Source organism: Durotheca rogersii, assembly GCF_024521655.1.
Source record: "Durotheca rogersii strain YMJ 92031201 chromosome Unknown GGS23scaffold_1, whole genome shotgun sequence".
Taxonomy (NCBI): Eukaryota; Fungi; Ascomycota; class Sordariomycetes; order Xylariales; family Xylariaceae; genus Durotheca; species Durotheca rogersii.
The window spans coordinates 1240206-1256803 of NW_026251232.1; the positions used below are offsets into that span (position 1 = coordinate 1240206).

Below are 16598 nucleotides of genomic sequence, written 5' to 3' on the forward strand. Positions count from 1 at the left end.
TACTCTCGCCCACCGGACCCCCCTAGTCCGGTCGCCTAGCCATCCCCTGCGGATGAAACATACCCGGAAAAGAGAACAGAATGAGAGGAGGAGAGACCGATTCGTTACAGGCGTAAAAAGGGGCAGGCACGTCTAGAGGAGAGAAAGAAGAAGACAGAGGAGAGGAGAGGAGAGAGAGAGAGGAGAGCCGGTGGAACAGGGACAGGAACAGGAACAGGTCCGCAGTAGGCGGGTCGACAGCCCCACCTACCTACCTACTGCTGCTGCTGCTGCCTCTACGAGCGTCTATAGCAGTACTATTCGAACTCGAGCGGGGGAGGAGGGGAGGGCTACGCGGCGCGCGGGAGCTGCGGCTTGCACTCGACGCTGCGGTCCGAGTCGGGCGTCATGATGGGCGCCGAGTCGTCGGCCGACTCCTCGGACGCGTCCGACTCCCCGGCCGCGTCGCCTCGCTTCTCCTCCTCCTCCTCCTCCTCCTCCTCCGCCGGCGGCGGCTGGCTTTCCTCGCCGGCTTCTCGCGCCGCCGCATCCTCGTCTTTCCCTGCCTCCTTTGCCGTCTCGTCTTCTTTCTTCTCCCCCGCCTCCTCCTCCTTGGCTTCCCTCTCTTCCTCTTTCTCCTCTGCTACTTTCTCTCCTTCCGCCTCATCCTCTCCCGCCTTCTCATCTTTCGCCTTCTGCTCGTCGTCGTCCTTCTTCTCACCATATTTCTCTTCCTTTTTCCCCTTGTGCTCTCCCTTCTTCCCCTTGTTCTCCTCCCCCTCCCCCTCCTCCGGCATCTCTTCCTCGTCGTCCCCTTCATCGCCGTCCGCCTCGCCCTTCTTGGCCTTCTTCTTCCTCGGCTTCTTCCCGCCGGCCGTCCTCTCGGGGGCCTCGGTGTCTCCCCCTCCCTTCTCGCCCTCGTTCTTCTCCTGGTCGCCGTCGCCGTCCTTGTCCGGCGCGACGACCTTGTGCTTGGTGACGGCGACGCCGTCGACGATCTCGACCTCCTCGCCGCCGTCCTGCGGCTCGCCCTTCGTGCCCTTCTCCCGCTCGCCCCCCGCGTTCATCTGCGCGTTGTCGATGTCGGCCGCCCCCTTCTCGCCCATCCCGTTCTCCGCCATGTCCCCGCCCTCGACCACGACCCGCAGCACGAGCCCTTCGTCCTTCGAGTACACCCGGAACCCGGCTACGCAGACCGCGTTCCACGGCTCCGGCAGCTTCGACTCGCCGTCGCTGTCCTGCGCCGCGTCGTTGCCGCTCGGCGACGGAGCCGGCGACGGAGCCGGCGCCGCCCGCGGCTTCTTCGACATGTCGTCCGACGAGTACAGCAGCTCCCAGTCCTCGATTGGGCTGTCGGAAGAATCGCCGTCCGACGGCTCCGGCGAAGGCGCCGATTTCTTGCGTTCCTTGGCGGCGATTTTCTCCGTAGGCTTCTTGACTTCCGAACAGGCGGGTTCTGGTTTGGAAGCGTCTTCACCTTTCGCCGCGGGGGTATCTTTGTCCTTTGAGGCTTGGTCATCTTTAGTATCTGCGGCCGGAGGTTTGTGGGCATCTCCAGACTCGGTATCCTTGGCCTTGCCGGATGGCTCAGGACTGTCTGGGCTGCCCTCAGTGCTCGCAGGATCCGTTTGGCTGCTCTTATCCTCGCCGGCTTGATGCTCGTCCGTCTGCACGGCCGCATTCTTCGGCTTCTCCTCCTCCTCCTTCTTGCGTTCAGCTTCTTCGGCTTTCTTAATCATCTCTTTCTCGGCCGCCTCAGCCTCCTCTTGCTTCTTCTTTGCGGCAGCTTCTGCCTCGGCCTTGGCTTTCTTTTCCTCCCACCGTCGGTTGCACTTCTCCTGGTTCTTCTCCTTCTGCTTCTTCGTGATCTCTCGGCGCAAGTGTCGCCTTTCCCACTGCTTACGTCGTTCTTCCATGCGCGAAGAACTCGCCTTTTTCTGATTGGATGTCTTGCGAAGCTTTGCGACCTGCTCCAGATGGGCGACCCCTTTACTATGAGCCAAGTCATACGCGTACCCGACTTGAGCCAGTTTCTCATTTTCTACCCGCTTACGGCATTGCTCCTTGACCACGTCTTCGACGGCTTGCAGGTGGGTGTTGCGCTCTCCCTCGATGCTAATGAAGATGGAATAGTTCCCTGGTTCCATGGACGGTATCTCAACCGATACGGAGCGATCCATGAGGTAATTTCCGTGGGAACGGACGATGTAGTCCTCGCTATCCGGCCGGCCTTGTTCGTGCATTCTGAAGTGTAGCCGGAAATTGTACTGGCCGTGAAGACCTCGGTAGTATCGGTTATCAAGCTGTTGCAGCACAAGGACGAGAGGAGACTCTTTGGTCAGCTTGATGTGAAATTTCTCATTCCATTGTGATTTCCACGGGACTTCGACGCCGATCCATCGCTGGCAGCATCGCCAGTCGGGGTCACGGAAAAGACGAGTTCTGTCGAAATGCGGCAGTTTCTCGAGCATATCCTCGTAGGGGATCCAAAAAACGGAGTCATTCCCGAACTGGTGATCGAGCTCATTTTTCACATCGTTGTTCCACTCTTTCGACCCATCCGACCACGGGCCCTCCCAAACGCCTTTACGGGTCTTCCCCCAGGGGTTGCTAAGTTCGCGATGTCAGGGCTGCGAGGCACGCTCAGAGTAGTAGACGCCCAAAGACTTACCGGAGCTTCACCAGGCGCTGGCCATTCTTCAACGTCCGAGCATCCATGACGACGTACGCGTGTCCCTCTCGGATGCCATTACGATCACCGTAACCGCCATCGAGTAGGCCAGTTGCACACCCAAAGAGGAACTCTCGATTCACCTTGCTCAGCTCATCGTCCCAAAATGCGTCGATATCAAGAATATCGGAGGTGAGAAGCTCAGTAGTGACACCGCCAGAAAGATCCTCCAGTCCCTCGCCAATCCATCCTCCGGCCAGAGAACCGTAATCGCCGTGAGCCTTCGCATACGCCTTCTCAGCCAGCGCAACCCAGGTTTCATGCTGGTCCTTGCATTGGCCGAAGAAGAGAGCCTTAGATCCCGTCTGGTAGGTCTTACGGTATATCTTTTCCGTCTCCTCCCGATCGTCCTGCTGCAGCATCTCGCGCTGCAAGCTTGGCGAGTCCCAGCACGGCGAGGTTAGATAGAGCTTGTCGTCGATTATAGAGTAAACCCACTCGCCGTCTCTATAGAAGACGAAGCCGTAGATGCCAACACCTTTGGCTTCCGGGTCAGCGCTACGGGAGATTCGGCGAGAACGGGGTAATTCTTTTCAGTCTTACGAGTATCATATTCAACGCACATGCGTTCGATCCCGCCTTCGACATTAGCAAGAGTACTGAAGCTGGCAATGAGCCAACAATCGCCGAGCGAGCCCTGCTTTATATCCCCAGCGCTGATGTTCTTCATGAACGTGGGTTTCTCGAAAATCTCGTGCACGCGCTTGACAGCCTTCGGAACAGTCGTGTTTGCGCTCGAAGTCACGTTAGAGAGGTCGAACTTATTCGATCCTAGGTAGTTGAGGCAGTAACCCTTCGACCACTTGAGATCCCAGTCCTGGTATCAAGAGCAACTGTCAATATACGCGGGTTTTCTTTCTGTGGTTAGAGCAGGATAACGGCAGAGGTAGGACGCACCAGATCGAAGCCAGGGTCTCTGTAGCGCGTGTTAACACGCTTACACTCACTGATGATTTTCTTCACTTTGCGGGAACATTCATCGCGAGCCCGCTCATACCCCGCCCAAAGCAGCTCGTTAGGGCGCTCGGGCGTGCTGGGGAGCGGGACCGGATCGAAGGGGAGAATGGCCAAAGCCTTGGTGAACTCTTTGGCGGTAAAACGTCTCCATATCTTGTTGATGGTCTTCTGCGGGGGCGACTTGCGCTTCTTTTTCTTTTTCTGGCTATTACTACTACCGCCCGAGTTCGGCTTACGCATAACCTCGTCCTCGGAGTCGCTCGAAGAACTGTACCCGAATCTTGTAAGGTCCGGTCGAGACAAGGGGGCTGCAGACATGATGAGGTGCGACAGGGCTGATGGCGCGGTGGGACGAAAATGGCGAGTCAATCAGAAAAGCACCTCGACTATGTTCATATGCCCTGGAAGAACCCGATGCTGCTTTAACACATCAGCCTAGACGAAGCGGACGAAATATATAAACCACGACATATAGTTCCGAGAAACTTGGGGGGTTGCCTGATGAACCGAGAGGAAGCTTCCAGGGGACCTCGGGTGTTGGGGCGCCTCAAGCACCTACAGGGATGGGAAGAGGGTCTTATAATACGGCGGGGGGAGGTCGATGGAAGTAATCAGAAGAAAGGAAAACGCCTAACACCGGCTAGGTTGTAACAACGGCGGGCTACACCTATCAGCGAGAGAAAAGTACAGAAAGGCTTCCCGATCCTGGCTTGAGGTTGTGGTGTGAGTGCAGTGCAATGAGTTAGAACCGACCTCAAGAACCCGGCTGGAAATGAGGCGCAGGCATGAACAGGTAGGGAGTAGATACAGGATAGGAAAGTCGCCCAACCACTCGCTGAGAGTGAGGCAGTCTTAATATAAGGAAAAGAAAAGGAGGCTCAACAAGGTAAAGCACTAGCGCCAGGGTCGCCTTTATCGCCATGATTGGATGGGAATTCCCTGCACCAGGTACCTACCAAGATACAGATGATAAGTAGGGTCTCTCTTTAGCATGGAAAGCAAACCCATACATCCCCAATTCACTAGAAACAACTGGTCAACTAAGTCCTAACGTGGGTGTACATGTGAGCATCGATTTCGACAGGGTGAGAGTCACTAAGTATCTCAGGTCAGGGGGTAACTTGCTCAGTGACTCTCAGGTTGGCAAGTTGAATAGGACGAAATACGGGCCGGGCTGAAGTAGGCTCGCCCAAGTCAAACCTCCCATCATCATCACCAGCAGTGCCCCACAGCAGGGAGGTCTAGTCTACCAGGGCTGACCAAGGGTCAAGATCCATGTGGAGTGACGACGGACGGACGCTCTCGTGCGCCGATTAGAGTAAGCCGCATATACAGGGTACGTGTGCATGGACACGCACATGTAAGCATATATATACCTGCCTCTTACCGCTGCTAGGTACCTACCGCGTATCAGGTGGCAAAAGCCCAAGGCAGCGGAGAACCTCTTGAGCGTTAGAAGATCCTGGGTGTCCACAGGAAGACTTGATGACCGGGGAGCGGGTGAGGGGCAGAGAGACAACTAGGAGAAAGTGGACAAACAAGTACCAGGATTGCCACAGTCCGTTATTTCCTAGCTCTGGTTTCCTCTCCAGGATCCCCCTCCTTCGAGATTCCTAGCAAGGGTTCTCGAAGCCTCTATAGCGCGGTCAGCAGTATGAGTAGAGCAGACGTAGTTCCGGTTGGAGTGGGGAGGGGACCAGAGACAGACAGACAGACAGATAGATAAGAGACATGGAGAGAGAAAAGGAACTTTACACTTTTCCGAGCCTCTCCGCCGTGTGATATTATGAGACGTGTTAATATTCTAGGGGCTGAAGGGTGGGTAAGGAACCCGTAGACATGTAGGTATCGAGATGGAACCTTCAGTAAATACCAGTCTCCCCGTACATGGGAGCACAGCCTGCCTATGGTCTCTAACTTGAGCATAAACGGGAAAGATTCGTAGGATAGTAAGGACCAACGTGCATAAGCGAAGCCACTGCTTACTTATTGAATGGCATATAACGACAAGCCTTCTATTACCCTCAACGTCTTTTTTTTTTTTTTTTTTGCCCGGGGGGGAGGGGAGGTTATGTAACCGTGTTGGGTAATTTGGCTGGCCCAGTTAGTCTACTCGCGCATCACGCACTCCGCGAACCCAGCTACACACCCACATCCACACACCCACCACAGCCCCCAAGACAATCAGGTAAAAAAGGCGTAGGGAGACAAGCAGACGACCCCGGGCTGCTGCGTCTTGGGAATGGGTAATCGGATGTTTGCCATAAGCCCGGATCCAACACCGGGTTTGCCTGGTGTCGGTCGGCCCTCTGGTCTTCTTCCATCGTGACGACCAGGAATCGCGGATTTGCGAAGTGGGAAGAACGTAGTCCCTGTCTTGCAGGCGCAATTCCGTACGGCATGCCACGGCAAACCAATCGACTACGGCCATGTATATCCGCTTCTGCATCCAAACGAAACACATGCCGCATGTCGAACCCGGGAAGCCAGGCCATAAACAGCCACGGCCAAAGGCGGGCAGACGCTGGAACCGCACTCGGGCCTTGCTCAACGCGCCGTTCGATTCGCCGTCAACCGTTCTCCCACAACCCACGTAGCACAAACAGCCAAGGACCGTGGCGCCCACCGCAGCATCCGCTCTTCCACTGCGTGCGCCACGGCGGTCTAGTGGTGGTACACAGCAATGCCATCGTGACTCGAGAGCCGGGCGCCGGCTATTGACTGGGCTACTTCAGCGCTATGTGGGGACATTTCCCGCTTCCCCTCCCCCAGACCAGCAGCTTGTATGTATGTATGTATGTAGGATCGAATAGCGCACAATACAGATCGTGAGAAGGGCAGCGGGACTCCCGGTCTACCGGGTGCGAGGATGCGGGCTACGTACCCCGGCAGTCGATTCGCTCGAAGTCGTCTCTAGAAAAGCAGTACCAACCTCTGGCTTCGGCCAATCTGCTCAGCCAGGGCAGAATACGAATCCGGTGCGAGAAGGTCGTATTATAGTACATCGCCGGCGCACCCGGCTTTATCGATTATACGCATGGATTCTAACGTGCGCATGGGTGGGGATACGGTAGAAACCAGGGTGCGACAAGGCGAGCTGCACAACCCTCGTCCGTGATGGATACGATAGGCCGTCGAGTGGCAAGTGGGTAGTCGCTAGCATCCCCGACGTCTGCCCAGCCGCGGCGGTTACATTATCGGGCATCGTTGGCTGGCACTTGTTAGCCAGATCGCAACTGATAACGCTTTTTTTTCTTCTCTTCTTCTTCCTTTCAACCTTAGAAAATGGCAAGTTGCACCTCTTCCTCAGCAACTAGAGGGGGAGCGTTCTGGGCTGTCTAGTGCGGGACGTGCCACCGCTAAGGAGGACGATGAGCAGCGATGGTCGAGGGCCGACGCGTAGCGAGGTTCCCCGATCAGGGCATATGGCGTGACACCGATACTTCCTAGAAACATCTCAAGAGACAGAGTGAGGCGAAGGACAAACCGGAAAGGAACGGCTAGGGTCAGTGGTCAGATTCCCAAGAGATACCGAAAGCGGCGACGACGCAGCGCAAATCACAGCCGAGTCAGTCAGCTTAGTAGTAATCGGGAGCACTTCGTCGGCGTAGTGATACCCTACCTACCTAACGGCATCATATCCAGGTATGCATTAGATACCTACCCAGATAGCTACGGTACCCGACCTGTCTCTGTCCGAAGATATATAGGTACAGTGGAAGCACGCCATCATGGACAGGGAGCCAATCGGAAGGCCGCGGGCTGCGAGCCAAGAGACCCCGAGACCAGGCGGCTTACGAGCCTAGGTACCTCCTCTAGGTGAGGTCCACGGTACCTAGTGAGGCTACCAACAATGCAGGAAAAAAAAGGGGAGGGGAGCGGAGCGGTGGTTAGATAGGACTCAGGAGAGAGACTTACCACGTGCGCGGAATCTCAGTGACGGCACTTACAGGACCGCGCTCCGGCAGATAGGGAAATCCGCTTACGGCAGCAAGGCTCCCCCGTGACCCGCCCATAGTCTCTACCAGTTATCGCCGCCACTGTCCTAGGCATACCTATATACCTACCTCCTCTACTATTGCCTACCTACCTATATTGCCTATAACTAGGTGGGTATATCCATGGGTACACATAGACTAAGATCTCGGCGCGGGTCCGGCGCAAATCGTCACCAACATCCCCCCCCCCCCTCCTCCTCGACCCGCTCACCGAAACGCAGTCACCCGTCAGCTCCTCGTGGGCCAACCGCGCCAGAGCAGCGGCGCATTCCGCCTCCTCACCGAGAGCGCAACTAAGCGGGACACGTGGGGTCGCGTTGACGCACCGGGTCTCGGCATCTCCGCGCTCAGCGCGGCCGTCTCATGACTCGATTCGCAGCTATCCCCGGTGGTGGCGTCGAGGTCGGCAACGCGATGTTGATGTCCTGCGAGAATCGCGGACCCGAAGGGCATAGCCGAGGCAAGGGGTAGTAAGACTTGTAGTCCCCGGCTTCCCACCATTCCATACGTACCCTCCGTGGTGAGTAACGCGGCTGATCTGTGGCGTGAAATCTCTGATCAGGTGCTTGCGTACACGGCGATAGGAGTAATACCAGCACCCATGCCGCGCTTGAAAGAGCCCTAAAGGTGCGAGGCCGGAGATGGTACACCTTTCTTCGACATACACATATACGTGTGTGTGTGTGTGTGTGTGTGTGTGTGTGTGTGTGTGTGTGTGTGTGTGTGTGATATCTCAGTGTATGAAGGGGCTAAACTCGTCTACACGGGGCGAAGCCATCTCCCGTCCTCTTCCTTATAGCCTATACCTATATACGCAATAACCTAAACTACGATAGGTGGAGGGATATATATATATATGGACACAGAGACTCGCCTTGTTGATTAGCACGTATTCAGCTTCGCTCGTGTTGGTATTGCTCACAACTAAGTTAGCAACCAAAACGACTGTGATCGCCCTCTCTGGAGGAAGGATTGGAGTACTCTCATCAACTTCGAGCTCCAAACCGACGTCAATAGCCACTAATACCTACCATATCCATACCGCAGTCCCGCCACCCAGTCTCTCTCTACATCAACACCGGGAAGAACACACACCCCTGACATGAACAAGCATACACTACAGAACCACACAAATCCCCACGGCTAGCAGGTCCAAGTATGAAATAGGGGACCAGTAATATAAGTTCGCCCATCCATCGGACTCGAACGGAGAAACCAAAGAAACCACAACGTGGCCCTCGGACGGCTCCATGTCTCGGTCGTCCAGCTGCTAGTCCGCGTGTCAACCAATGCACCCCGGGGAGGCTCACTCCCATACTCTTTAAACCCTGCGCTCACAGAAAAGCCCCTAATATCTGGCCCTATGCCCAGTCCTCCAGCCGGGTCTATCCCTCCTGCCCATGAACTAGCTCAGACGGAGACATTGGTACGTAGGCTTGTCGACGATTATTAGCCTAGGAACGCCTCCCTTTGCCGATTCTCGTGTCACCGATCGAGGGGCAGCGGGTGCTTTCACTGGCACGTATTGGGTATTGGTAGGTGAGACTTGTCGTGTGCGCGTGTGTGCGCGTATTTGTGACCGCCACAAGTCAACTGCGGCTACACGAGAACACAGGCGGCGGCCAGCAACAGCACCTACCATAACCCCGGCAGCTAGCTAGCGGGCGGGCGCGATCCGGTAGATACGGTATGCCAGCAGACATCCGGCACATCTATAAATACCTGACACTATACACGTAGACGTGGCTAGGTATTCTATGCTCGAAACACACGCTCCCCGCCCCTTGCCTAAGCACCCAACGACCTCAGTTCAGCAGAGCGCGAGCCTCTTTTCTCTTGAGCCCCCCCTTTCCTCTTCCCTCCTCCGCTAGAGAAGCAAGCCTTCGTAATAACAGAATTAAGTGTCTCGGCCAGCTCAAAAGCACGCTTTTATATATAAAGCAAACACCTCCCTCTCCAGTTCAGACGCGATTACCCCTTCGTGGTCCGTCTGTGTTTCTGACTCAATACTTTTTTTTGTCCTTTTTTTTCCGTTCCGATGAGATGCGATGCGATCCGTTCAGTCCTGTTGTACCTGCCCCTTTCCGGTTTTTGTATATAGACCAACTTTTCGTAGAGCCAAAGCCATGCAAAAAAGACAAGTTGCCGCCCGGCCCCCGTCCCCTGTCCCCCGTTCCCTCTTCCCACTCCCTCCTGCCCCTCTCGCGGCTAGACCTAGGACATGCCCGAGCCGGTGCGCTGCAGCAGCGGGGTGTCGTCAAGCCTCTCGTCGTAGTCGTAGTCGTCGTCATCCTCCTCGACCTCGAACTCGTCCTCCTCTTCCGCATCCTCGTCTCTCCTCCCCTCCCTCTCACCCCAGCCCTCCTCACCGTCCCCCGCCGTCGAGCTCCCGCCGCTGTCGCCGTACGCGAAGAACTGCGCGAAGATGCACAGGTCGAGCAGCAGCGTGCCGGCGCTGCCCGCGAGCCAGGATAGGTTGACGAGGACGTAGCGCGCGTAGACGTCCCCCGCGGGCCCGGCCCCTGCTGGTGGCTCGTAGGCCAGGATCGACAGCACGTACGTCAGGTTGCCGACGCACGCGAACAGGAAGAAGAGCACGCTGACGCCCTCAGTCGATCGCCGCCGCCAGTTGAGTAGCAGCTGCGGCACCCGCGACCCCAGGTACAGCGCCGCGCACAGCCACCCGAACACCTGGCCCCAGAGGTCGAAGGTCGGGAGCGCCGCCGCTGGCGGGTCTTCCCCGGGCTGAGACGGGGCTGACGGGCTGGAGCGCCCCTGGCTCAACGCCCACCCCAGCACACCCGCCCCGCACACCATGAGCACCGCCACTGAATTCCAGATAGCCGACTGCAGCCGCGTAGGCGGCGGCGGCGGCGGCGCGGACGCCTGCTCCGACACTAAGGGTACGGCTGGGCTCAGGTGCGACCATCCGCTGTCTCTCCGCTGCCGCTCGTCGGGGTAGTCCTTACCAGTCAACAACAGGGCGGTCCTCTCGGTCGGGCGGTCACCTCTTGTTTGTCCCCCTCCTCTTGCCTCGAGATTGCCGTTCCTACCATTCGGTTCGGGTTTCGGCGTCGTCGGCGACAGGTTCTTCGAGGCCGCGGTGGCGGAACGACGGTAGTAGAAGCACTGAGCGAGCAGGACGAGGTCGGCGACGGTGTAGTAGACGGCGAGAACGACCATGGTGGGTAGGACGCGCTGCAGCAGGGCGCCGATGATGTTGAAGACATCGCCGAGCAGCCACAGCGCGACGAAGGGGACGGACAGGCCCTCGGCCGACCCGCGCCGGAAGTTCTCGACGATCTGCGGCGAGAAGACGACGACCCACGCCGCGATGGAGATGGACCTGTATCACGAGAACGGCCCGCGGGGCAGAGTCGGTAAGCTAGGGCCCCCCTCCTGGCTGGCAGGTTCGCTCGCCCGCTCATCGAGACGTATCGCCATGTGTGGGGGGAGGGGTGCGTGCTTACCCGCAGATCCCGGATATGGCCTCGACATCGAGGTTCAGGGGCCCCGTGGGAGGAGCCATCCGAGCCGGTACGTCGAGCCGGGGTAAGGGGGTAGAGTTGGTGAGAAAATATGGGTGCAAGGAGAGATTCGAGCTAGCTGGCTCTTAGCAATGCATAGACGCAGACCAGAAGCAGGTCGCCCAAGAGGAGCGTTTCGGGATGTTGTCGGAGGGATAGCCGTGCCGTCTTGGGCACGTCGATTGGACGCGGCGGTCTCGGAATTGGTGTTGGCTTCTCCTTCTCTGGTTCTTCCGAGTCGATTCAGGGTTGTCGGCGGCGGAAGAGAGATCGTCAGAGAAAAAAGAAGTTGTAGCGGGAAAGGTTTGGGGATGTTGTTCCCCCGGTCAATTTACTTCCTAGATCCTTTCCCAATTTTTTTCCCTAGCTTTCTCTGTTGCTTTTCTTGTTTTTGTTTTGCCACACTGGAAAATGTAGCTGAAACGGGGCCGGCCTCAGCTGCGCCCATCTAAGATTCGCATCGTTCCACCTCCACCTGCGACGGCGACGGATTAGATTGGCCTTGCCAACACCTCGGGACAATGAAGACCATCGCTTAGTCTGTCTGGGCAATGACGTCTTATACCCTGTATAAAATGCTTGAAAAGCTCCCCACGTCCACCTCCTGATCCAGGTACGTTGCGGGGCGGCATCCCGTCGATGGCTCCTGAAGGTAATTTTTCTTTAACGCGCCTACAAAGTCAGCACCACGTCGTTGTGCCCAGGCAGGTACAGGCATATAAGTAATTCCCGTGTAGATTTCCGAAGAGATCCGCCGTTCGTGTCTATATGATTATCGGCTCTGGATGTGGGTATGTAGATGCGTCGATACGAAAATGCCCATGGCTGTGCGATGAGGTGGAGAGGTACCGACATCCTCTTGTTTGGAATTTTCCTGCTTCGGCTTCAGTGACCGGACGTAAACTAGCCGTCGTCCCAACGTAAGCACGTGGGTTTCTGAAGGTCGAGACAGATCCCGAGCGAATGGGGGAATGGAGTTTGGCTGAAAGACGAAGTCCTCGTTGGAAGAACCAACTGAACCGGTCCCTCCAGTCTCGGATGCATACAGCCTAGGTCTAAATGCGTTCTCCTCCCTTTGCATTACTCATCAACACCCCCCGTTTCGCCATCACGATAAGCCCCGCTAAGCCCAACACCGAGATGCCCCCGGACAAGCAGAGACGCAGGGAGGAATTGTCAATTCCGCCGTATGCTCATTAATCAGCCGACACCGACCGGAACGTGCTTACACCAGCACCCTCATTACCACGACTACAAAGCATTGAAGATATCCGTGACCACCCACACATGGTGTAGCGAAAGCTATACGTGAATAGGCACAACCCGAAGCTCCATCGTCTCCGGTTCCGTACTTTCGCCTCGCCGGATCTGCCCGCGCTAGGTGTTGGATTCGCCCCGCCCAGTAACATCGCGGCCTCGAAATTACCAGCGTGGGAGTGTTCCCCGAAGCGGTAATGGGACAGCCAATTCCGGACTTGCCGATCCTCGCCGACGACGACTCTATGTTGTCCAGGAGGTTCGGCCGCGAGGTCGCCAACTACTTTAGCGGCAACCCGCTGAACAGAGTCGCCTTTCTGAGAACCAACTATGCTTTCCTACACGCCGCCTTCTCCCACGCCGCTACTCAGTTCCTGCTATTCGAGAGCTTGTCGCCCCTGTCAAAGGATGCTTCCAACTTGGCCTACGTCACCAGGGACGTCGTGGTTCCGCTGACTGGGGAAGAGCCGTTCAAGAAGCCAGAGGGTGACCAGGTAAAAGAGTACAACTCGGCCCATACACACCCCATCGTCGTATTCCTCGGCATCCACGAGAAGCAAAGAAACGGCTTCGGGTTCGGCGAGTATCATGGCACCCCGTACTTCGCCGTTGACGTAACCCCGAGAGGCACCATCGCAGATAAAGCCAACAGTGTGATAGATGCCGTCAAGGCCACCGGCGTCTCCTTCACCGGCGGACCGAGGGTCATGACTCTAAACGCTCACGAAGGTCCGTAGCGGCGTTTTGCCCCCTAGACTTGCTAGAACAAGAGTCGCTAATCGTGATATAGCCGCGATTTACGCCGAAGCCCGTGCTCTGCTAGATTGGAATATTCGAAACCCGTTCTGCGCCGGTTGTGGCAAGCCGACCTTGTCCATCAATGGCGGGTGGAAGCGAGTGTGCCCGCCGCTAGATTTCGCCGGCGTCTCGGAAGGTGGTGCTCCAAAGGAGCGAGCAGATTGCCCTACACGTCACGGCATTAGCAACCTCTGCTTTCCACGGACAGACCCAACTGTCATCATGGCCATAGTCTCGGTCGATGGCACGAAGCTACTTCTAGGCCGAAACAAGCGTTTCCCCCCGTATTGGTACAGCACGCTAGCAGGGTTTCTCGAGCCCGGAGAGGGGATCGAGGAAGCAGTCCGGCGCGAGACCTGGGAGGAGAGCGGCGTGACAGTGGGCCGCGTCGTTATCTACGGCTCGCAGCCGTGGCCCTTCCCCGCAAGCTTAATGATCGGCGCTATAGGGCAGGCCGTCCCGGGAGGCGAGACCATCCACCTTGGCCACGACGAGGAACTGCACGACGCCAAGTGGTTCACCTTCGACGAGGTGAAAGAAGCCTTGACCATCGGTGTTAGCGCCCTCGGAGAGCCTGCGCCGCCGACATACAAAGAAGGCGGTTTGAGGCTGCCGCCTAAGACAGCTATCGCGAATCAGTTGATCCAAGCGGTTCTCCGAGACTTCCCCGAGAAGACACCCAAGATCTAAGAGACCTCGCGCCGCCATCATAGGATATAACCACGGCTCTCAGAGAAGAGGGGAACTTGGCGTGGGAGAGGCTAGATACGGTTGGGTTGTATGACGTATTGCCGTCATCCAGGGGGTAAGGGGATTCACAGTTAGACGGGTGGAATCTCTAGCTCGGGTAGTAGAGCCGAGTTATAGGAGGTCGAGGACCCCAGTAAGCCAACCGGTACAAGAGAAATAGAACGATTGCTTGTGGCGAATATGCAGATGTAGGCAGCTCCCGCAAGCAGTGAAGTACGGTAGTGGCGCGATCCGATTCTAGCGGATGGCCAACCAATACTCGGCTTTCCCAACTGCAGCAGATGAAGCGACACGCTCTGTTAAACAGACGATGTCTCGCATCTCGAGGGAGGCAATCGCCGCGCCCTGTCTCGCACAGACGAGCCGGCGTAAGACGTGCCTCTGGATGCCTCTTTCGTGAGAGAGAAGGATTGCTAGAGAGCGGTTGAGTTGGAGGTTGCTAGAAGGGTCACCGGAAAGGCCAACACGACATGGTGATGCATTGAGGTACCTACTCATAGGGGGTAGCCGGGTCCCTTCTTCCGATGAGGGAGGTACGACGAGTCATGTACCTACGTAGGTCAGCAAGCAGTTCCGCTACCACGTGACCTACTCTAGGACTGCGTATTGATTGGCTGCTCATTCACGACGGTCGGACCCACCGAGGCTTGGGGGGTTCCTGTTTAAAAAACTCCTCTCCGTCCCAAATTTCTCTTCTCTCCTCCCTTCTTTTCCTTCCTCATCATCAGTATGGGTTAAATCTACATCGTCAAATGTTTATTTAATACCAAACAATGGAGGCTCCACTACGGTGGCTTGCTGAGGGTTATCTTCTCCTTTACGCCTTGGGTTTCCTTCCGTTCCCGGCCTCCTCCAGCAAACCTCGAAAGCGCCCTTCCCAATACAGCCGCCGACGCCAGCTCCTCCTGGTTCGCGACTGTGGGGTGTTTCCTACATTTACAGACGAGTCCGTCCTTGCTTTTCAACCCATAGATCCATCGCTTGGTCTCGGCGGTATATGTGTACTCGGCGATCCACCGCTCCTAGTAGCCCGCCCCAAGTAGCATCGAGGAAAGCTCAAAAGCTGCCTGATGAGAAACCTGCCCAACTCGAGGGCAGGTAAGAGCTTGAAATTTTGTAGCACATCTTGGAAAGAGCAAACAGTAATGAAGGCCTCGGTGAGCCTTTCCACGAGGTTTCAATGTTACTTTGCCGCACCCTTGGGTCTGCCTACCATATTCTTGTGGCTCCTCGGAGCATGTTTTCAAGTTGGGTGGGGTCAGGATAGTGCGCGCGAATACGTAGGCAGATATATCGAAGCAAGCACTTCGACGTCTTATAGCATTGTGGACGACTCTGTATTATTCACTGCCTAAAGGCCGTAACGGAATTCCCAGTACCAGCACCGCTAGAACCTCTAGTAGATATTCCACCTAGTAGAGCCGTTTGGGGGGAGACATGCTGGCCTTGATAGTCAGGCCACCGACATTCTGCCAGCCCTTCTTCAGCAGCGAAACGAGATAGTTGATGGCCAACATGATGTTTCCGACTAGCTCGTCCTGTGTCATGCCGACGTTTCCGACGGCGACACCCATGCAGAGAACCTTCTTGAGCTGGAACTTGATCGTCGACTTGACCTCGTTGATCTTGCCGGTAAGATCGTCGGCGTGCGAGACGGGCGTGGGGAATTTCCCAGCTGGAATGGCATAGTTAGCGCAGATGGCCTTGACGCGGACGCAAGATATCATCCTTACCCTTAGAGAGACCAGGACCGAGGAGACGCGGAATCTGCCTGATCAGCGCCTCCGAGGCGACGAAGGCATCGTACTTTCGAGCGAGCTTCTTGATCAACTTCTTGTTCTTATTCAACTTCTTGAGGTCGTCGGCGGACATGGCGTCGACACCGCCGTGTTTAGCTCTGTCAAGGTCGTGCTGGTCGCCCAGAATGCTACGCCGGCGTTAGCCACAGCTCGTTCGCAGGTCTCGGTTTGCTGAGAAGTACCAGATGGTCATGTTCGGGCGCGGAACCGAGGGCAGCTTGATGGTGCCAGAGAAACGCTTGTCACGCTGAGGGTCATAGTTCTTGAGGCCGATCTGGAGCTCGACGGTCTCGAGGAAGTTGCGCTTCTTGGTGTTGAGGGAGTAGTCAAGCAGTTCGCTGACGTTGGAACGCACTCCGGCTATAGGCGGGGGTCGCGGTCAGTGCCGAATTGACGAAATCGAAGGTGCGGTTCGCTACCTACCGACTGTGATCTTGGACATGGTGACAGTCTTCCAATAGAGATATGCTAGACACTCTAATGGTGAGGATTTTCGCGTTCGTGAGGACGGTGAGGTACGGGGGAACGAAGTCGCCGAGTTGCGTCGCAATTTGATGATTTATCAGATGGAGGGAGAGAACCGAAATAAAAGGGTGGGGGGGTTTTTGTATTCCAGGCCCTATTTTTCACCATTGTGGGCAGGGAAAAAAAAGGGTAGGTACTTAGGTTCCTACCGTCGGCACCTCCTAGCCTCCGAAACCTCCGGTAAGGTGCCTGGGAGGTTACTGTAAAGCACTCAGCCATGGGATTTGGAATGGGTACCCAGGTACTAGGGTAAATTACCTAAGGTGGATTCAAATTT

The 16598-nt window shown here is 56.4% G+C and overlaps 5 protein-coding genes across 5 annotated transcripts; 2 read left to right on the forward strand and 3 right to left on the reverse strand.

Annotated features, from left to right (window-relative positions):
• Positions 1-329: 329 nt before the first annotated feature.
• GGS23DRAFT_602067 (uncharacterized protein) lies at positions 330-3985 on the reverse strand (the record flags this gene model as incomplete). Its single annotated transcript, XM_051519274.1, has 4 exons — positions 330-2589; positions 2651-3188; positions 3254-3527; positions 3608-3985. The coding sequence occupies 4 exons, from the start codon at positions 3983-3985 to the stop codon at positions 330-332; spliced, it is 3450 nt and encodes a 1149-aa protein (XP_051376881.1).
• Positions 3986-9430: 5445 nt separating this feature from the next.
• On the reverse strand, positions 9431-11534 carry GGS23DRAFT_15910 (PQ-loop-domain-containing protein). The gene is made up of 2 exons (XM_051511425.1): positions 11136-11534; positions 9431-11011 (listed from the first exon to the last, which is right to left on the reverse strand). The coding sequence occupies exons 1-2, from the start codon at positions 11192-11194 to the stop codon at positions 9880-9882; spliced, it is 1191 nt and encodes a 396-aa protein (XP_051376882.1). The 5' UTR covers positions 11195-11534; the 3' UTR covers positions 9431-9879.
• Positions 11535-12460: 926 nt separating this feature from the next.
• On the forward strand, positions 12461-14086 carry GGS23DRAFT_16030 (NUDIX hydrolase domain-like protein). Its single transcript, XM_051511435.1, has 2 exons — positions 12461-13178; positions 13240-14086. Exons 1-2 carry the CDS (start codon positions 12647-12649, stop codon positions 13935-13937), a joined length of 1230 nt encoding a protein of 409 aa, XP_051376883.1. The 5' UTR covers positions 12461-12646; the 3' UTR covers positions 13938-14086.
• A 531-nt stretch (positions 14087-14617) lies between these two features.
• On the forward strand, positions 14618-15302 carry GGS23DRAFT_544393 (uncharacterized protein). The gene has a single exon (XM_051514901.1). The coding sequence runs from the start codon at positions 14771-14773 to the stop codon at positions 15038-15040; it is 270 nt and encodes an 89-aa protein (XP_051376884.1). The 5' UTR covers positions 14618-14770; the 3' UTR covers positions 15041-15302.
• On the reverse strand, positions 15303-16428 carry GGS23DRAFT_544394 (ribosomal protein L1p/L10e family protein). The gene is made up of 4 exons (XM_051514902.1): positions 16220-16428; positions 15979-16156; positions 15731-15924; positions 15303-15672 (listed from the first exon to the last, which is right to left on the reverse strand). Exons 1-4 carry the CDS (start codon positions 16236-16238, stop codon positions 15410-15412), a joined length of 654 nt encoding a protein of 217 aa, XP_051376885.1. The 5' UTR covers positions 16239-16428; the 3' UTR covers positions 15303-15409.
• Between the last annotated feature and the right edge of the window lie 170 nt (positions 16429-16598).